General features: G+C 42.6%; 1 protein-coding gene and 1 long non-coding RNA gene across 3 annotated transcripts in view; one reads left to right on the forward strand and one right to left on the reverse strand.

Annotated features, from left to right (window-relative positions):
* SNCA (synuclein alpha) overlaps window positions 1-22,262 on the forward strand; it is a 154,486-nt gene that overhangs the window by 12,177 nt on the left and 120,047 nt on the right. For both annotated transcript variants that reach the window (XM_019553413.1, XM_019553412.1), the window contains exon 3: window positions 8,045-8,086. In XM_019553413.1, the coding sequence (XP_019408958.1) occupies window positions 8,045-8,086 (42 nt within the window). The remainder of the gene's footprint in view (window positions 1-8,044; window positions 8,087-22,262) is intronic.
* On the reverse strand, window positions 17,806-19,158 carry LOC109322339. Its single transcript, XR_002104357.1, has 2 exons — window positions 19,081-19,158; window positions 17,806-17,869 (listed from the first exon to the last, which is right to left on the reverse strand). It is a non-coding gene; the product is annotated as an uncharacterized LOC109322339 (long non-coding RNA).

The raw sequence follows: 22,262 nt of genomic DNA on the forward strand, positions 1-22,262 counted from the left end.
CCTAGTTTAAAGCCCACTGGAGGAGATCAGCCAACCTAGAAGAAAACACACGCTTACCTTTAGGGGAAAGGTGGAGCCCATCCCATCCGAGTGTGTCTCTTATTGTGATGTGAGGGTCATTGTCAAGGAAGCCAAAGCCCGCTTCAAGACATCGTTCTGAAAGCCGCCAGTTGGTCTCTGTAATGCACGTCTTATGCCGTGAAATGCTATCATACCTCATGAAAACCAATATCCATTGTGAACAAAGGTGTCACCTGTGCTTTTCAGCTTGATGCTTGAGAAGGTCATAAGAGCTATTGAAGAAGGAAAAGGTATGCAGTTGAATGGATGGCACCAGGAATTTGCATATAGATTTTCATATTTCATAGATTTCATAGACAATACGACTGGAAGGGACCTTGAAGATCATCAAGTCTAGCCTCCTGCCCCAAGGGGAGGAAGTCAGCTAGGGTCAAAGGATCCCAGCAAGATAGGCATCCAATCATTTCTTGAATGAGTCCAGAGTATGTGCCTGCACCACTTCTGGCAGGAGTCTATTTCAGGCCTTGGGGGCTCGGACAGTAAAGAAGTTTTTCCTTATGTCCAGTCTAAAATGGTCATGGAGGAGTTTATGACCATTGGTCCTTGTTATCCCTTGGGGTGCTCTGGTGAACAGATATTCCCCCAGATCCTGATGCATACCCCTTACAAACTTATAGGCAGCCACCAGGTCACCCCCGAGCCTGCGCTTTTCCAAGCTGAAGAGTCCCATGGCTCTCAGCCTCTCTTCGTAAGGCCTAATCTCTTGTCCTCTGATCATATGCGTGGCTCTCCTCTGGACTCTCTCAAGCTTCTCGACATCCTTCTTGAATTGTGGAGCCCAGGATTGGATGCAGTACTCCAGCTGTGGCCTCACCAAGGCTGAGTACAGCGGTAGGATGACATCCTGAGATTTACTTGAGAAGCATCTGTGGATATAAGCCAGGGTTTTGTTTGCTTTACCAGCTGCAACTTCACATTGGTGGCTCATGTTCATCCTGTGGTCAGTCATGACCCCCAAGTCTCTTCCAGCCATGGTGTTAGCGAGCGTAGCACTGCCGAGCCTATAAGCGTGCTGTGGGTTTTTTTCCCCAAGGTGGAGTACCTTGCATTTTTTGGTATTGAACAGCATCAGGTTTCTATCCTCCCACTTACTAAGCTTATCCAAGTCAGCCTGGATCACTAGTACTAGCCTATCCTCAGGTGTGGATGCTATGCCCCAAATTTTAGTGTTATCAGTGAACTTGGCCAGTGCACTTCTGACACCAATGTCCACATCGTTGATAAAGATGTTAAAGATACTTGTATACCTGATCACATCCAGAAACAAATTTTAAGATCATTGGGAGAACTTAGATAGGGAATGACAATATGGAAAAGGTAGAGAAAAATAAATATTTTGGAACAATAATCATTGAAGAAAATCAAATAATTGAAGAAATCAAGGCAAGAATTTACAGTATCAATATATGCTTGTTGAGCCTGGATAAAATAATGGCATAAAGGAAAATACCAAGAAATCTTAAAATCGAGCTTGATAGCACAATTGTTCAAGTTGTCCTTGTGTACAAATGTAAACCCTGGATGCTGACAAAGGGAAATGGAAAAAGGCTGCAAGTGTTTGAAAACAAGGTGCTAAGGAAAATATTTGGTGCAGTACAAGAAAACAGAGTATGGAGGAGAAGATATAATCATGAGTTGGAGACTTTTACAAAAGACCTGATGTCTTGAGCACAATAAGAGCACAGAGAATGAAATGGGCAGGGTATATTATGAGAACCAACCAGAGAAAGCATGAGGCAGATTTTGGAAACTGAAGTGGAGGGTACCCAATTTCAAGGTAGAACAAGCCAACAATATGAACATAGCATAAAAACTGGTCTGGAAGGAATGGTAAAAAATGCAACAAGGTGAAGAGAAATGGCACAAGAGGAGGAGATGGAAGGCTGTAGTTAAGATGGCTATAGGCTGCCAAGGCCTATGAGACCAGAGGGAGAGAACAGAAAAGGTGGCAAGACAATTTCTGATTTGCACAGAGAGCCATAGTTTGGGAAGAAATAGGATCATCATTAAGTTTTCATGTTCCAAAGCAGAGGGGGAATTTTCTACCTTTGATTTGGGAGGATAAATCCACTAAAGACTGACCTGTTCCCTTATTACATTGTTTCTTTCCTGCTGCCTAAGACCTGGATCCAATTCTCATTGCAGTTACTGGAAAGCTTTTTATAGTCTGTGATGAGCTTTGGATGAGGAGCTACATTAGCTTTTTGCCCACATTGCTCACTTCAGGCCCTCTGCTGTTATCCCCCCTGAAATACATGGAGCTACACTGATTCACATTTGCTCAGCATTGGGACCTTCAGATTTAATATACATATTTTAGGAGTGCACTGATGAAGATTTTCTTGGCCGATACTGATAGCCAATGATTAACCAACCATATTGACTGATGCTGATCTGATAACTTGTATTTAGTAATAGTGCAAGGTATTTTAAACTGCTGACATAAATAAACCTTTTTTTCATAGATTCATAGATGTTAGGGTTGGAAGGGACCTCAGTAGGTCACCAAGTCCAACCCCCTGCCCTGGGCAGGAAAGAGCACTGGGGTCAGATGACCCCAGCTAGGTGCTTGTCCAGTCTCCTTTTGAGTAGAGCACCATCTCCCTTGGAAGCCCATTCCAGATTCTGGCAACCCTTACTGTGAAGAAGTTCTTTCTAATGTCCAACCTAAATCTGCTCTCTGTCAATATGTGGCCATTATTTCTAGTTACTCCAGGTGGTGCCCTAGTAAACAGAGCATCTCCTATTCCCTGCTGCCCTCCCCTGATGAATTTATAGGCAGCCACAAGATCACTTCTCAGCCTTCTCTTGTGAAGGCTGAAGAGATCTAGGTCCCTCTGTCTCTCCTCACATTCAGGTCTTTTGAATGTCTGTACCTAGCCTTAATGAGCTACTCTGGGTACTAGAAACTGTCTAATCATGGTAGCACAGAACTCCACATGAACTAATTTATTCTGGTTTATTGGCTTATTTGGAGCTAACTTGGATACCCCTCCATACTGTAGCATGCATTGTGGAGATATCTTAGGGGTTAGATTGTGATTGCTTTTATACATATTGGATATATCTCCATGAGATGCTTACTGAGGAGTTGACTAATTAGCTCCACAGTAAAGCATCACACATGCATTCCTATTAGGATGGAGTAAATTAATTAATTCCACTGTAGGACAGTACTGCCTGACTCAAGTACTATCCTATGATGGAGTTATTTTCTCTACCACAACGCATGTGTAGACAGTGACCGAAGTTGGCTGGGGCATAATGGTGCTACAGTGCGGGGATGCCAGCTAGCTAGCCCTGCACTATAGCACCCTCATGCCCTAGACAGCCCCTCCATGGCATGTTGAGCTGGGTTGGCTCAGCCCTGGGCTGGCTGGCTGGTCCCCTGGACCCTCTACCAGCTGGGGTTGCATCGCTGCACCTCTATGTGCCATGGTTCCGGGCACACATGTAAGTGCTGTGCTAAGAATGATAAACTCTGGCACAAACTGTGCTAGAGTTTATTTCATCACATTACTATCACATGTATTACTCACTGGGATCGTCTGCGTAACTCTTTGAATGGTCCAGTTGATTTCAGTAGGACTATAAAAGGAGTGAAGTATTACTCAGTGGGAGTAAGTGTATTAAAAACAGGCTCTGAGTACAGATGATGATCTGTACCAAGGACTCCAGTTTGCTAATTTTGTTTTAAAACTCACTGCCTTACAGATTAAGGGAAGGGGGAGAGAGGGAATGGTGGCAAAACACAGCTTTGCTTTTCCTGATTTTCTACCAGTAGGTGATCTTAATATGGGAAAAAGCTGGACCACTCCAGTTCTTACTTATACTGGGCAGGGGGTTGCAATAGTCTGTCTGCCAGCATTCCCTTTCACTGTACCCTGGCTGTGGTATTTATCTTTTGTGTAAACTTGATGTGGCTCATAGCAGGTGCATTGCTGCTATATATTACCTCTTTCCTCAGCTGTTTATATTATACCAATGCCTCTCTGTTGTAGCCTCCTCTTAGGACAGTTGTTATTTTTCTTCTGCAATAGAAAAGTCAGTGGGATAGCAAAGATATTCAAGTTCTGTCTGTCAGAAGAAAGAGCAGCCTACCTACTGCTACCACTGTTTCCCTGAAGAAACAATTCTCTCTAGAACCAACAGAAGCAGATCAGCTATCTATGAAATAATCTGTCCTGTAATATCCATCTCCCCAGTTGTTTCATGCATCTGTCTTCCCACTTGACTGTTGCTCAAACTGGTCCACACTTTACAGCAGGAAGGGCCCAAGTCTGAGTGGAGGACCTGGTTCTGCGTTGTGCTGAGAATACTTTGCATCTCTCAAAAGATGCTCAGTAATTAGGATTATGCAGGATTGGGCCAAATGGCTGATGCACAGAATAGTTACTATAAGTAAATAGTGCTAAAAGCATAATGAAATGGGAAGCAGGGGATCTACTGTATTCTTTGAATTTCACACAAAAGTACAAATGTTTGGTGCGTAGAAACAGTTCAGCTTGCTCTGATAGTGGCACATGTACAATATACGCAGGAAAATTAGTATTACTGTACAGCATGAATCTACCTGACTCTTGCAGTCTATGCTTAGTCAGAGGGTGTACATGTAACTTTACCTCTAAATCATGTACTGTCATTCCTCTGGGATTCCTGCCATGCAGGGCATGAGCAGATACGTATGTTTTGGAGCAGCCTAGTATAAAGACAACCAGTTTCCATATTTACAGGCTGCAAATTGATTCCTTTGTTCTTTCAACAAAATATGTCTCACTCAATGAACTGCTGTCCTTAGAGGCCTGGTTCTGTCAGAGTGAGCAAAGCTTTAGTAAAAGGGCTGCTTCCATGAAAATGTGCTGCAGTCCAGAGCACGTGTGGGAAGCAACCTTCCTCTCTGTTATGGGATATAAGGCCAGGGCAGCTGTGCCACTAAGGCTGCTGACAGACAAGGAATGCCCAGCCACCTCCCATCAAAACTAGTGCTTTACCCGAAGAGGAAGTGCATTAGTTTAACCTGGGTCCCCAGCTTCTGTATAGATTAGGCCCTGCAGCGGGGCTTTTTGATTTAATCAGCTAGTAGATAAAAGTGCCAAAAAAACCCGCTGAAGCACCTGATCTATACAGATGTTGGATGAGGTGGGTCAAACTAACACAGTGCATCTTGTGGGCATGCAGCGTGCTTGGCATGGGGACTCACCAAGCTGAAAGTAAAGCACCGTTTTGTTTTTTCATGTCTAAGCAGCCTAAGTGCTTACTATATACTGCCTCTGCTGCCCTTTGACTCTAAAAATTTGCATTTAGTACAAACCCAATGATCAATGATGGCCTAGACACAATTCTTCTCTCACTGATGATAATATGTATCAGGACTAACTATTCTAAATTCAGTAGAATTGTACCTGCATTAGGCCAGTGCAAGTGACTGCTTGAAGATATCTGCAGGGCAGAGGGCATTCAGAGTTCATTTGTGAGGGTTTTCTGCTGCTATACCTCCCTGTCTCCCTACCCCAGTACTGCAGCCATGTATCACTGTCTTGTTCTATTTACTCTGGCAGCTGAAAGTAAATCCATCAAGATGCTAAGATTTCTAACCTTAATCTAGCAAATTTTAAGCAGGTGAGTAGCCACACTTAAGCCAACAAATAGCTTTTTAGGCCCTTCCTGGAGCTTTCTGCATACTTAAAGATAAGGATATGTGTTAAGTGGTTTTCTCAGTTAGAGCTAGATTGTCTAAGCACCTTGTGGAACTGAGTATTGAAGGCCTATAATTAACCCCTACATGATAAAAGACATTTACTGCCTTAAGTTTTAATTGGGCAACACGAAATACTCAAAGACATGGATATTTGCAGTTAAAGGATACAAACTAGTATTTTTCTTTTCGTAACTTGAAAATGAATATAAAGAAGTCAGAAAACTATTTTTTCACTGTATGCTCACTTCACCAGCTATTTACCTAATTTACACAGAGAGCCAATCTTCTTCAAAGCAGTGGCATCTTTATTTCCTATGCCAGTTTATGGCAGTATGAGAAGTGGGAAGTCATTTTACATGACAGAAATTCTTCTTTTTTATTTAAAGCAGTTCTTATTTTGCTACATAGAAGAGGGTGTGTGTCTATACACATACACACACTGTGTACAGTGATGAAAAGTATCATTTCAATTGATAATATAACCAGATGTATAAATCTTAGCACTCCATACAGATTGTTTTCTTACAATAGTATGCAAAATGAGGAAATAATTAAAATAAATAAATTTCACTATGTCTCTTCTAAATCTATTGCAATGGCATTGTAATAAATGGTTAACATGACTGGTACAGGATGACTTATGTACCATTTCTGTGCACAGGAAATAGTTAAATATTGTAGGTATTGCTCATAGATGTTCACATGGCCTTCAAAAGTGGCTAAATTATAAAATGAAATAAGCAGAAGTCTAGAATGGGGGAAACCCCCCCACCATTCATGGGATTTTTCAAGTCCTCTGGGTTTTGATGTGCTTATATACTCTCTGAAGCTAGCGGTAATCAATAGGAACAGAACTTATTTAGTTTCTCATGGAAGATGTTTTCCTTAAAGATCATTAAATATTTGCGTATATACATCTCAGAATCAGTTTGGTCTTGGTCTTTGGGTCTGCCTCCTCACACTGTTGCACACAAGAAAAGAGATATTCTAATAGCACCCAGGGGTTAATAACCATAGTGTCGTATGAAAGTCATGAGAAGTCACGATTGTTTTACTTTGTTCAGCACTAGTTCTGCCTCACTTGGTGCACTGTGTCCTGCTTTGAGCATTCCACTTTTAGACACAGACAAATTGGCAAAAGTCCAGAAGAAAGCAAAAAAAATGATTAGCAGTCTGTAAAACATAACATCTGAGAAAAGGTTGGAAGAAGTGGGATTATTTAGGTTAGAGAAGGGAATTCTGAGAAGGGAGATTCAAATATAGAAAGGGCTGTTATTAAGAAGCTAGTCATTGATTAATCTGTTTCTACTGAGGACAAAAAGTAAGGGACTTAAATTGCAACAAGGAAGATTTAGGTTAAATATTAAGAAGAACTTCTAAATCCAGAATTAGTTAAGCACTGGAATAGATTACTATGAGAAGCTGTGGAATGTTCATCCCTAGATATATAAGTGCAAGTTAGACAAATATATCTGGGATAATCCTGTCTTGAACAGGTTATATTCTTGAGATCCTTTCCAACCCTGTTTTTCTACAACTGCACACTCATGTTTAATACTAAGTCTATAATGACCTACTTTTCCCCCCAGGTGTTTATCAACATAACAGCTTTCCAGTATCATTCTTCTCACTGTATCCTCAGATCATTTTCCCAATATTCACTTCCATTTTTTTCAAGCTGTGTTTCATGCCTACATTTCTAATATCACTAAGTCGTTCTGTATTGTTTCTTTGCCCTCAGTGATACTAGCAATCCTTTTCCAATTTAAGATCAGAATAAGAACAGCAGGACTGGGTTGTAAGTAACATCTGCAAACCCTGCGCCCTGAACTTCCACAGATTTATACAAAGAACCATTGACTTCAGTAGGAATATGCAGATGAGCAAAGCTGTTCAAATGCATAGGTCTTTGCAGGACCAGATGCTTACTTAACAGTACCATTTGCTAGAACATCAGTGAAATTGTTATGCAGGGATAGACCTTACACTAATGCCTCAAATGCTCTACCATGCACCTCTCTCAATGTGTGGTCATTTATTTTCATTCTTTATTGATAGTTCTTTGAGCAATTTTTACTTCTTGTGCCTGTGTGTATATCAAACCCAATTTGAATTAATTTTAAGAATCTTACGGGGAACTATATGATTTATTAAAATCGAAATATTTACCATGTTCCCATACCCCACTTTCTTTGTACTTATTTACAAATAGGCAGTGGCAAAAATAACAAAAGCTTCATTGTAAAGTGATTCTTTTTTCTTTAGGTTCCAGGACCAAGGAAGGAGTTGTTCATGGTGTCACAACAGGTAAGCACAAAAGTATATTATCTCAACTGACATGTCATCTAAAGATACAATAAATCAGCCATTCATCCATTGAATATGCTCTTGTCTTTGAGAAGGTTCAGATTTATGAATAGTGGTGTATAATAAAAGCAAGGATGGTGGATGGCAACATTTGGTCTGACAAAAATGATGCACAATGATATGTCACAATGCATATTTTTATATGGGATTATTTTTAATCTAATATTTAACACATGTTAGTGATACTTAGAGCCCCTGACAAGCCATCCACAGTAGATATTAGGCTGGAAGGTGCTCTTTAGGAATTGGAAAGTTTAATTAAGAATAGCAGGTCCAGATTTATAAATAGGATGATGGCAAGATACTCTTGTACTGTTAGAGCTTTAACAAATTTTGTGTTGTTCACCTGCAAAAGCAGAATGTTCTTGATTAGAAGAGCATAAACCAGCAGGAAATAATCAGCACGGTCTTTTTCTGCATATCCTATCATCATGCCAACATTCACCTGAGCAAGTCTTCACTTCTGGTGTGTTGTACAGGGTGTGTACCAGAGGTGTAGAAAGTGGGGGAGAGGACGTGGTGTGTGGGAGGTTTGAGATAATATAAGAGAGTGTTATGTGTTTGTTAGAAGGAATAAGATGGATTAAAAGAAGAGGCAAGAGGTATAGAGAGCATATGAAGCATGAGTAGCAGGGTGTGTTATGATATTCCAGGCTGAAGCCGTTGTGATGTAGGCTCTGCACCTTATGAAGGTTTAAGTATATGTCTACCCTTAAGCTTGTGTAGACATTTCCAATGTAGTTATAAACTACTTAGCTCAGGTACTCCTAGAAGCCTAGCCATGGCAACATGGAGCTCAACATGGACTAATTACTGAAGTATTTCTCTAGCTTCTTAGGTGGGCTGTGCAGCTTGCACTCAACTCTGTTCTGCTGTGGCTTTGGTGCTAGTAGTATCCAAGCTACCTAGTTCAAACCTAGGTTGGGTATGGCTATGTCAGCTGCAGTTGCACTTTTACTTTAAAGTAGATATAGCCCAAGGGTGAGTAATTATTTTGGGTGGAGGACTGCTTACCAAATCTTGGCAAGCTGTCAAGGGTCAAATGGGTAGCTCTGCCCTTGACAGGTGCCCTGCCCCCTGGTGGCCATCTTGGGATTGGAATTCTCACCCCTGACTTCTGACCTTTGCCACTGGAAGTCCCTCCCCTTGCTCCTGGAAGCACTCCTTTGGAGAAGAAGATTTGCCATCTTAGGGGGGAAAAAAACAAATTACCTACTAAAAATCAAACACCCATAATAATATATTTTAATTTAATTTTAAAAAATATTTCTGTCCTGATCTGTGTGTGCTTGTGCTGTATATGCAGAAGTGATTGCATATGGAGGTTTGTGGGGATGTGTGGATTTGTGTGTGTGGGTATCGATGTGGGTATGGGAGCCATGTAGTGCAGAGTGGCAGGCTGGTGGGTGGGCAGGAAAGTGGGGAAAGCGGTGGGGGGGGGAGTGGAAGCAAGCGGGAGCATGGGGCCAGTGCCGGTGGGACCCAGGGTGGGTGGTAGGAGCATGGGGTGTGGGCTGGCAGGGGTCTGTGGAGCTGGGTTGGGCTGAACCAGCAGGGAGAGGGGGGAGCTGACCCAACTCCATAGAGGATCCTGGGACTTGGCGTTCCTGCTGCCCTGCTCTGGGCCCCACTGGCACCAGCCCCAGGATGCCAGCACAGGCCCCATGCTCGTGCCCAACTGCTGCTTGCTCCCATGCACCTGCTCAGTCCCAGTGCCCCTACCCCAGACCCATGGCACAGGGAGGTCCCAGGCTAGAAGCGGTAGCGGGAAACGAACTGGTGCTTAGCATGGTGGAAAAGTAGCCATTCTCCCTCCATGTGGCTAGCACCCTGTGCCCACACAGGGCTGCCTGTGCTTGCTCTTCCATCAGCAATGGCAATGGAGAGCAGGCACAGGCTGCTCCACGTGGCCATGGCTGCCGTGCCAGGCAGCACAGATGCAGTGGTGAAGCACCCGTACCACAACTTAGTGCATATTGAGCTCTGGGCAGGCAGCCACAGCAAACATTGCCTAGCGGCAGTGAGTGGGGAGGGCTGCTTTCCTCCACATTGAGCAGCAGTTTCTGCCCAGCTGCTACTGCTGCAGCTTAGCCCCCATAGCAAGGCTGGAGTTGGCATGGGGCCCAGGCTAGCAGCGGTGGGAAACAAACTGGTGCTCAGCATGAGGGAAAGGTGGCTGCTCCCCCTCTCTGTGGCTGGTGCCCTGTGCTGCAGCCACTCAGAGCCCATGCAGTGCTGCCTGTGCCCGCTCTCCATTGTCACTGTGGGGCAGTGGTGGGGTAGCGATGACACAGGGCAAGGCAGGACAGTGGTGGAGAGACAGGACAGAGGCGATGATGGGCTGCAAGTGGCTGCAGCAGGAAGTGCTGGTGCCATGGGGGGCTCACTTTTCCCCCACACTGAGCACCAGTTTGTTGCCTGCCGCCGCTGCTCAGTTCAGACAGATGAGTGCGTGGAGCATGGGGTTGGGACTGTGCACTGGTCCCTGCCTGTTCCACGGGCCTGGGGCCGGGGCACTAGGAGTGAGAAGGTGCATGGGAGCCAGAGGCAACCAGATGGGGGTGTGGGGCCCCTGTTTGTGTCCTGGGACCAATGCCAACGGTGCCCAGAGCAGGGCAGCAGGAGTATGGGGTCCCGACCAGCAGGAACTCTATGGAGCTAGGTCTGCTCCCCCCTCTCCCTGCTGGTGCAGCCCAGCCCAGCTCCACAGACCCCTGCCAGCCAACACCCCATACTCCCACCATCCCACTCTGGGCCCTGCTGGTGCTGGCCCTGGGATACCAGCACAGGCCCCATGCTCCCACATTCCTCTCGCTTCCACTCCCCCCACCCCTGCTGCTGCTTTCCTGCCTGCCTGCTGGCTCCCAGCTGCATGGCTGGACCATGGGGCTTAGCAGGAGCTGGCCTCGCCCCAAGGATTGGGGCAATCCCTGCGGTCCTTCCTTGCCTCCCCCCGCCACTTCTTACAACTTTTTCCCATGCTGGCACAGCCATGAACAGCCCCCATGGTCGCAGGCCAGAAGTCCCTGCTGTTGCAGAAGCCTGCTGTGGTTTCCCCTGGCTCCTAACATCTTTGACATGAGCCGGGGCAGATAACTATTAATTTTCTAAATATTTTAGGGCCCCCATGGGCCAGACAGAATGGCCTGGTGGACCAGAACTGGCCCACAGGTTGTATTTTGCCCACCCCTGATTTATAGAGTGAATAGCTCTGCCCTCCCAGAACATGGCACTAGAGGATGATTCTCTTTACATCATTTCAGCTGATGAAGGTATGGTTCTGCATGGCAGACAGATGAGCAGTAAAGGTGAGCTTTTAGAATATGATTCAAAGTCAATGGAAATGGATGGGAAAAGTCCCACTGAATTTAGTGGTCTTTGGACTGGGTCAAAATGAACAGCTAATGTGATATTTTCCTTGTTTCCTCTGTATAGTTATATAATTGACTGAAACACTTTATAGTGCCAGCCCTCTATAGTAGGCTTGTGTCCATCTCACCCAACTAATATATCTGAAGCTGGAGCTATAGTCAAGGTTGCTTAAGAGTTTATAATCTATTGCTCCCTTCTCAGTTTTTCATAACTTTCCTAAAGTGTCATCTTTTCCCCCCCCGAAATTCTTCAGGGTTGCTTTCTGCTTGAGGATGTCACATTTTTGCAGTGTCTGAGTGAAAACGGTTTAGCCATTTCTGTGAAAAGTGGAGTGTAACTGTTCTACAATTACTAAAATGAGCTTGTGATTTGTTTAAATAGACATAGTGCTGAAGCAGGTGGCAGAAAGCTGAAAGCTGGGAAGGGAAATTGCTTTTGGGGAAAGAAGTGCCTTTGGGTTCTGCTGAAAATTGGTTTGAATTTATTACAGTTCAGAAAGTTTGAAAATTGAACTTTGCAATAGCTCCTTAAGTTTAGGGAATTAAGCTGAACTAAGCATGGACAATACATGGTTATATAATCTATGTGATGAATAATACAATGAATCTATTTATTGGTATTATTTGCATAAAGACTTTTGGGTGGGTTAAATAAAAAAATCAGTAAGCCAAAAGAGGTATTCACCAGTAAATTACTTAATAAATTAAACTCTTTGATATCCAGGCAGAGCAGATATGATGGGTTTTTAAGATCCTGTCTAAAAAATCCACACAGTAAATTTAAAGGAATTTAGTGCCTCTGCCTTGCAATGATGGACTTGAATGCCTGGGAAAAATATTTGAACAAGAAGTTCAGAGGTTTGCAGACAACCGTGAAAATTAACAGGTCTAATAAGCAATCAGGAAAGAAATTGTTTAGGATGGGACAGGGACTTATGCATCTTTTGCTGCCCCATACCCAAGCCCAGGGAAGATAAGTATCAGTCGCTTTAAACAAACAAACTTTCTAAGCAGCTTTTTTTCATTCAATTCATTCACTCATTCCATTCATGTATTCGCTTTATATGCTGCCTTCCCCAGAAAAGGCTCAGGGCTACTTACAATAAAAATCAAGGTAAATTATAAGAGTTGACAAAAATATTAAAATAAAATAGTATTAAAACAAACTCCCCAAGCAACATCCCCCAACTTATCCCTGCCTGCTGGAAGTGAGTTGACTAGCTTTAACAGGACTATACAATTTAGCTGAGGAAATATATAAAATGTCTTGAATTTATATAAGTCCTTGATATGAGGTCTGCAGCAAGATATAACTCTCAACTGATAAAGTTCAGTGAAAGGTAAAGAAAAAGCAGGAAGTGGAACCCTACTGGAACAGGCACAATCTGAAGAGACTCCTGTGTCTGAAGGATACCATGTTTGCAGACAGTGGCATGGTCAGCCCCTTGATAATGACATTTAGGATTTGGACTTGGGACAAAAGCCAGGGATGTTTTGTGAACCTGTTACACATGCTGTGGCACTGGAATCATTCTAGGGAGCAACACACCAGGAAGAAAAAATCCCTCTCATGAGAAAGGGAGAGTAATTCATTCAAAATCCTGTGACAATCAATCTAGTATTCATATTCATAATAAAAAAGGGAAATATAGCTTGTGGCATAAAATATTTAAGAGGTTTGAAAATAAGCCATTAAGTTAGGTTTCTAAGATGAAGAGCATGGATAATAATGCAGACACAAGGACACTGAGTCTGCTAACTGTTGCTTCTATGAAAAAAAAGTCTATGTTCTATGAAAAAAATGTCCATTAAATGCTTTGTATATGTGAAAGGTGAGAATGACCTTCTTCCCTATTGATAAGCCTTGATCTGCCAGTAACCAGCTTCTTTTCTTCTGCTAATTGTTTGTCTGTTACCCCTGGGAATTTTTCTCAACCCTTCTTTCAACTGACTTTTTTACTAAGCTGCACTGACTTTTACTGCTTATACTTGATGAAGAATGTCTTGCATTCAAAAGCTTGTCTATCACAGCTGGGATACCAGCACAGGCCCCGTGCTCCTGCATTCCTCTCACTTCCACTCCCCCCACCCCGCTGATACTTTTCTGCCTGCCTGCTGACTCCTGGCCCACGGGCTGACTCCTGGCTGCATGGCCGGACCATGGGGCTCAGCAGGAGCTGGCCTGGCCCCAAGGGCTGGCGCGATCCTTGCAGTCCTCTCTTGCCTCCCCCCGCCACTTCTTACAAGTATTTCCCATGCTGGCACAGCCATGAACAGCCCCCATGGTCGCAGGCCAGAAGCCCCTGCTGTTGCAGAAGCCTGCTGTGGTTTTCCCTGGCTCCTGTCATCTTTGACATGAGCCAGTGGCAGATAAATATTAATTTTCTAAATTTTTTAGGGCCCCCATGGGCAGGACAGAATGGCCTGGTGGACCAGAACTGGCCCACGGGCTGTATTTTGCCCACCCCTGATTTATAGAGTGAATAGCTCTGCCCTCCCAGGACATGGCACTAAAGGATGGTTCTCTTTACACCACAACTGCTTAATGATAGCCCTCTTTAGGAAATAGCTGACACTAAGTGGGAGAGAGCAAGCTTGCATTTGCAGAGAACAGATTTGCAATATGTTTTATTCTGGACAATTAAAATCCCATAATGGGAGTTCAGTTGTTGAATGTAAATTGAATATATAAAAGGGATAATATTTTTTACATAAGCTCAAACACAACAGCAAGAAGAACAGACTTGCTACAAAACCTAGAGAACAAGTAAAGCAAAACAGAATCCAGTAGAATGTGACTAGAGAACTTGCTTCTGTATAAAACCTGTCATTGGCTTTAATGAATGACCCCAAGATATCCAATTCCTGGTTTGGAAAGTACAAGTAAGAGGGTAAACTTTTGGATTCCATTATAATAAAAATCATGTAAGAATTGCTAGTAAAGCCATCCCTTAAAATTCCCCTCAAAGATGTGACCACTTTACTCAGATGCATTATAGGATGCTCTAAAAAGCCTCATTATCTTGTCCATTAGTTAGATGAACACAGAAGCTCACTGATTTTTGGGAGCTGCATGTTTTCCTTAGTGTTGTTATGCTGAAGTGCTATGGTGTATTATCTTGTGTGGCAAGAGATGGCAGAGTGGAGATTAGAGAAAACTGTATGCATCTAAAGGAAAGAGAGATGATCAAGCAGGCCAAATACTAGCTAGACAAAAGTGTATGTACATGCATGTGTGAATTTGTGTGTGTATACACAGAGCATGCAGGAGGGAGTTTCCTGGTCTTCTGAACTATACTTTCCATCTACATACTCCTGCATAGTGTGTCAGAATGGGAGAAGGAATTGATGAGTAAATTCTGCTTCTCCTGGAACATGGCTAAGGAAGGGGAGTTTGGTGAAGGACTGGAGTTCAGGCAGTCTTTGCTAGCAATTACAGCCATGTCACATCCTGGATGTTAGAGTTGATAGCTGACAGAAGTTAATATGAAGTTAAAAACCAAGGTCATTAGTTAAGGTGCCTAGACACATGGTTGGGGGGGGCGGGGAAGGGGAAGGGCATTTTCATTAGCACAGTTCTCAGAGAGCCACTCGAATTAAAACACTGTAGCAGCATATGTATTAAGCCCCTAAGGATTTAACAATGGTCACAGGATGCTTTAATTAAAACTCATTCAACAAACTTTAGTTAAAGCACCCAGTAGCCATTTTTAAACCTGCAGGGGCTTATACACATGACACAACAGCAATGCTAGAGAGTTCTAATTAGAACGTGGAGCAGACTTGATTAATCATGTCTGCTCTGTTGCTAGAAGTAACATTTCCAGAAATTTTGAAGCCGTGGGGGAAAACAAACAAAATGTCTTTTATGATTTTTTGGGTTTTTTTCCGGGGGGAGAGGAGGAAGGGGGAAAGGGAAAATGGGGGGGGAAGGGAGAAATTGAAATATATGTAATACTTAATTTTCTTAGCACCCTTTACAGATCTAAATTCACTTTGCTACTTTAAGAACATAAAATGTATATAAAACTTAGTTTGTTCATAATATTATCATGTTTGATATATTTATTAAAATTTAAAAAGTATAGTTTTTTCAGACAGTTACAGATTTACTAATTGAATTTACTTTAAAATGTTTTAAAATTTTTTGTTACAAATGGAGCTACAAGCTGCTGAACTCTAAGGAACCTAGCATCTCTTACTTTTTTTCTCAAGTTTGAGAACCAGGCAAAAATTTAAGTTGAAAATAGAAGAAACCATCAACATTATAGTAAAACAAAGAAGGTTGTTATGTATTCTGGGCTTAGTCTCCTCTACACTGTCAACTGAAAAAGCACTCCTTTTTAGGAAAAGAGCTAAGGAAAAAAAACCCCAAGGCTCATTAAATACAAGTTTTGCTACATGAAACTTTGTCTAATCAGTCTCATTTTCTGAGCTATCACCATCAGCAATTTCTGCTTCTTCTGATCCTTCGTTTTCATCATCTTCATGGACTTCTGAAAACTGAATGTATGCTCAGATTGAGACAAGTGTCTCTACTTTTTTCACCAGTTAGTTCATTTCTTGATCTGGTGCGAGTATTTCCAAACATGGTTCCAGTTTCTTTCAAATGCTGCAGAAGATGGAGGAATCTGAAGCAGGTGAGAAGCAAGAGGAGTTGGAGGCTGTGTCGTGCAAGGGCCTTGCCACCATGTTGCAGGAGGGATATGCTTAGCAGAGTCCCAGACTGCATCCCTGGACCAAATACCTGAAGATGTTCTGTATTCTGCAACATTGGAAAGTACCTTTTCAACATCAAGTCCCAAGTGTGTTGCTTGTTTTGTAATCCAGTCAAATTCAGGAGCAGTGCTATCATCATTAACATTTCTGCCTTTGAATCTTGGAGCCAAGAGATTTGCAGCAGCATAAATTGATTGGCAACAAAATTCTTAATGTCTGTTAATAAAGTGTTTCTCTTTCACTTTCTTCTGTACTTGTAAGCAGAGATGCACTTAGATTCTCAAAAAACAGTTGATTTTATATGGGCCATTTGGTAAGGATTGTCTGACAAAAGTGCACTATCTGATTCAGATGCAGTGATTCTTCAACAATCTTCGGGGAGTTCTCCAGCTGAACCCAGAAGACATCCTCATCAAGTACAGTGTTCCTTACACTTGTGTGTACTTTAAGATCCTCATTTATTACTGTTTCTTGAAGAGCTCCTTTGTGTTTTAGTAAACTTTCAAATGAGATCACCACTCCCCCCCATATAGTTTTACTACAGAGTTTGAATGTCACTATTTTATTCTTTGCTTTCTTTTCTTCCTGCTTCTTCTGAAAGACTGTAGCTACAATAAGTAGCTTTTACATGTTTTATAAACTTCTTTGGCTCTTCTACAGAGTGTCCAACTTCATGATGTCATTAAGAAGCAAGTTTAGCCCATGGGATGTGCATCCTTTTGCAGTAATATGTGGATATTTATCTATTATGATTGCCTATACTGCTTTCATGTTACTTGCGTTGTCAGTCAGCAAAGCAAATACTTTACCACTCCTAATCTTCTGTAGGACTTCACATATTTTACTACTGATATACTCTGCAGTAAGCCTGTTCTCTGCAGTTTCAATGCTTCTGTAAGAAAGCAAAGCAAACAAAACAAAAAAAACCTACACACAAAACAAAACTGGTTGAGGTGTTATCACGAAGTTTATGATTCCTTTTCTGTGCACATTTGTCCATCCATCTATACGTATTGCAAGACACGGTGCTTCATTGATTTTTGATTTGCACAGATTGCATTACACATTCATATTCTGACTCTAAGAGAGGTTTGCTCAAAGAATATCTGCTGGGCAAATAGTATGATATCTTAGTCATTTAAAAGCTTCCTGCCAGTATGCATTTCCAGTTATTGACAATGGAGTCCCAGAAGAATATATTGCTCTTGCAAGAATTTGGTCAATTTTTCCCTGATCTTCAGGTGTCATCTCGTCTACAACTGAAGCTATTGAGAGCATTTTGTATACAGTTGGTTGCAATATTTGGTTGCTTAAGGATGTTAATTGGGCAACCATTTGTGATGCTGATGTTGTAGAAGCAGCAGCAGCAGCAGGATGACTTCTGGATCAAGAACATTGGAAAGAGCTACTTGCACTTTCATCATCATGATCTACCTCCTCCTCACTTACATCCATGAAGTATTTTTTAATGTCTGCAGGACACTTCTTACAAAAAGGATGTTTTTGATCATCCTTGTAGCATTTGGAAATGCACATTTCATTTGACAGTATTTGCAAATCACATTTTTTCCCCTCAGAATAATTTGCAGTGTAGAAATACTTCCATATGCTAGAAGTTGGTCGCACCATTTTGCTGAGGGAGAAAAAGAAAAATCTAATTTAGTGGCTAGCTTGCATGTATAAACACTAAACTACAGCATGGACAAATTTAGTAATGGATGGAGGAGAGGCCTGTTCAGAGTTAACTGTGAACAACTTCCCTGCCCTGTAGACTTCACCTCACTGCTAAGGTTGGGTAATTTGTCACAGAACAATCAGATTAGTAGCATCATGGTGTGGGATCCCCAGGGACGGCCATGATGACCCTAGGGCTCCGTGCTCTGCCCTGCGAGTGCCTTCTAATCTTTCCTGCCATGTCTTGTTGGTTGAAATAATTTGGGAGTCTGCCCATGCATTTGTGTGGTCATGGTCCTGCTGAACCCCACTAGACCCTGATGCTTTTGGATCCCTTGCTGAGTCTGTCTCAAAGTCAGTGTCTCGAGACACCCTAAGCCTTATGGGCTAGATGCATGGCTCCAAAACCACCCCTTTACCATGCCCCCTGCCTCACAGATTGTACTTAAATGTTGTCCCTTTTGATGAGGCTGCAGTACAGCTTGACCTCCTGGGTCCTTGGCCATAGTAGCAGTGCCCTCTGGCACTGGGCTCCCTTCACCCACTGTAGCAGCACCCTCTGGCACTGGGCTTCCTGCTGCCCTAATGAGGCCTCCTCCTCCCCCCCAGATAGCCTCATCCCGGTCCACTGGATTCAAACAACAACATAAATACAAGTCCCTGGGCTGTAACATAACAACAACATTGGAGGTCACACTCTGCCCCCCTAAGGAGGCAAGCTTCTCCCTCAGCAATGTATGCCTCATAGCCCCAGATGCTTTAGAAGTTCCTAGAGCCCCTGCTCTTACTAGCAGCAGAATAGGCAGCCAAGCATCTCTGAGTAGCATTTCTGCAAGAGCTCCTTCCCTCAGCTGCTGACAGAGAACCAACCCCAGCCTTTGGGCTTATATGTGCCCAGGGCCTTGCATCCTTCTAGTCAGCTGACCAGGTGCAGGTGCCAGTTAATACCCTGATTAGTCTACTGCCAAGGCAACCTGCAGCTGTGGAACCCTGCCTTGCTTTCAGGGCTCCATAGCTAAGATGCCTCTGCTCTTGAAGGAGCTGGCACACCCTAGTGCCCTGCAACAAGCAGGAATTACATAGGTTATGAATTACATAGGTTATGAAAATATTCTAATACAGCTAAAATATAGTTTAATATACTGAATTCAGAGAAATGTTAACTATTACCTTTCAATAAAGAAGTATACTTTTTTCAGCTCCTTTGTGCCGTTTCTTTACTTCTGTGCATCTCAAGGTGACAGGGCCAGGAGGAGGCAGGTTCCTTCCAGCTCCAAGACCTTTAGACTTCCTCTGTCTCCTCTCCAGAGGTTTTTGAGCAAGCAGGGGAATAAGCTCCTTGTTTCTAATCTCTACAGGAAAGAATGGATTCTGCTGCCAGTGTGCACTCCTAATCTTTTGAGGCCTAGTCAGGAGGACAGGAGAAGAAACATGAACTTCTAGATCAAAAGTCAACAATAGAGGAAGTCCACAAGCAAAGAATGCACTGAAACCTTCTTCCTTCTCTTGTGAAAATGGCAGTGCTCCCTGGGGGCAGAAATGCATTCTGCTCTTGAATTTGAGAGTTGTACTGTACTGCTTGTCCTTGGTGTGTAGGAATTGTAATGTTCTGATACTGTAGATAGTCTTACATAAAGATCTTCCTATTAAATAGTTATTAGAAAACATTTTTGGGGAATAAAGGGTAGCAATATATGAATACCTTTTCCTAAAATTTTTTATTCATAATTGTAAAAGAAAATAGTTTATAAGAGGTTTTTATATTTTTTTTCAAAATTGTAAAATTTTCCCAATTTTTTGAAAAAAAACAAAAATAGTCCTCAGAAAAAAATTGGAAAAAACCATTTCCTCCCCTAATTTTTCTGGGTTTTTTTCTGGGCCTTCACGTATCTATCCAATGCATTTTAATTAGAATGCATTGGAACATGTGTGTAGACACCTTAAGATCAGTAGTCTTGACAACTGAAGGCCTGACAACACAGAAAAAACAGGGCAGGGGCTGAAGGCTGGGCAAGGAAAGCAACAAGAGTCAGTAAGAGTCTGTGGGGTACCACAAGTTGTAGAAAGTGCTGACCAGCCAAATTTCAAATGGAGGTACAGAGATTATATATTAGAGTTTAGTTGCTTGCAACCAGTAGGACAATCAAACAAGGCTGAATCCAATCAGGTGCCTGTTAGGCCTTGAGCTGAGTGCAAATGCTTGCACTGAATATGGTCACATGGGTTACTATTTTCTTCTGGAAGTAAGGAAGAAATTGCAGAGTAAATTTTGTCTCTTGATAAAATGGGAGGATACCTATTGCTGTAGAGGAGTGGCAGATAGAGATCTAGTTTGTACTATTACTCTTCTGTCAGGTGCTGGTGCAGGCTTGTGTGCTTACAGGAGACCTATAGCTGGGTAAACTCCCCAGGCAAGCTCTTGTTGCTTCTGCTTAGTTTCTCTGACAAATACTTGTTTCAGCATCAGAGAAAGCAGTAGGAAGGGCAGATTGTGGCATGTTGGGTAGTTTTGATGTAAGTAGATCTGTGTATAAAAATCAAAAGTGTAATTTTATTTTTAAAGGAGGAAAAGATTTTTACTCTGAGGTGCAGTGTAGCCTTCCATTGAGATATTTTGTATCAAAAAAGCTGTGAAAAGTTGAACCACTAAGTACCAATGTATTAAAAAGAAGTTATAAGCATCTACCTATCAAATGGACCGTAATCCTTTGTGAGCCAGGTTGAGTGAATATCTTATGAAGCCTTTCTATTACTTCAGTTCCAACATATTACAAATTTTGTATTATTTAAAATTATTTTAATTCAGGAATTTTTAGAATGTTTGCGGTAATAGCCACAGATTAACCCATGACTTCACATTTCTCAAAATACCTACAGACCCACTGAATGATTGGGTTTATTTTTAGACTTTTTGAATCCAAAATTAATGGAAGAAGGTACTTCTTTATTTCCATATATAGGGGTGACCCCACTGGGTGATGCCAATGACTTTAAAGTGGAAATGCCCATTTCTGATTAATCATGGAAATCCTGAGAAGGAGCCAAGCCACCATCTTAAAAAAAACAAACCCCAAAACAAAAAAACCCTTGGTTTTTGGCTTTCACTTTTTGTCTCTCTTGCTCAGTGGCTGCTGCTTCAGCTGTAGTTTCTGCTCCTATTATAACATGACTGAAAAGAAGTCTGTTTAACTTCTTTACATTACCCTCTCAAGGGAAGAAGTCCAGGAATGTACAACCTTTTTTAGATTCAGCGGGTTGAAACAAATACCTTCTAGGAGTCGGCAAGTTCATCAACATAAAACAGCTGAACTGATAACACTGTTGTATATAAGTATCACCCATTTCCAGTCTATTTTCTTTTCTGAATTTTATGAGTTAGAAGGCTCTGACTAGCTCAGCATTCTTGGCCTAGTTTTTTTAACTCTAGCAGATGGCTGTCTCCATGTGTAAAAGTGCATATATGCAAAGTTGCCTGTGGGGAGAACCAATGGAATTTAAGAACAGCCCTTACAGATTAGCTCCTAAAATAGTTAAAACAGCTCAACTTTAAACAAACATGCTATTTTGCCATCTGATCTTGGTCCTTTTCCTGCCTGGGGCAGGGGGTCAGACACAATGATCCTTCGGAGCCCCTTCTGACTCTACAGTCTATGAATCTATGAATCTTTAAAAGGTCACACAGGTTATTTAATTGATTAAGAGTTCTGTGTTTAATTCAGGAAAAACACATAGGCTAGGGACAGACATTCAAAAAGCCTGAGCCTGAATTGATTCAGTCTTTGCAGGTTACTCTAACCTGGCTAGGATAAATGAGTTTTGTAACCAGACAGACATCCCAGACATGCAGGCACATGCCTGCGGTGGCTCAGGCTAGAAGCCAGGGAGCGCTAGAGCAGCCCTCCTTTCCCTTCCACAGAGCTGAGATAAGGGGGGACATGACCAGGCCCTGGCAGGAAACTCTGATTAGGGAGAGGTTCCCCCACTCCTAACCAGACCAGCAGGGAATGTTTATCACCCCTAACTCAGTGTTTATTAGCCCATTAGAAAAACAACAGAGGGACATTACCAGCTATCTGTTGATTCTACCTTTGTCCTGTGTGCCACAGCTCAGAGGTAGCCAGAATGTGGTCTGCTAGCTAAAGCTGAGAGGTATCTGTGAGGAATGTCTGCATAGCAGAGTGGGGAGTGGTGGGGGAGGGGGGAGCAGAAGCCAGGTAGACACTGTCAGGGACTGCCAGAGCTGCATCCAGGGAACAGAGGGGAGGGTCCAGCCCTGCTGTGGAGCAGAGAGCCCCGCCCAGCCCAGAGAGCATGCCAGGATGCTGAGAGAGTCTGATTTATCTTGTATCAGC

This window comes from Crocodylus porosus, unplaced genomic scaffold (genome assembly GCF_001723895.1).
Source record: "Crocodylus porosus isolate Cpor-Errol unplaced genomic scaffold, CroPor_comp1, whole genome shotgun sequence".
NCBI classification, from domain to species: Eukaryota; Metazoa; Chordata; order Crocodylia; family Crocodylidae; genus Crocodylus; species Crocodylus porosus.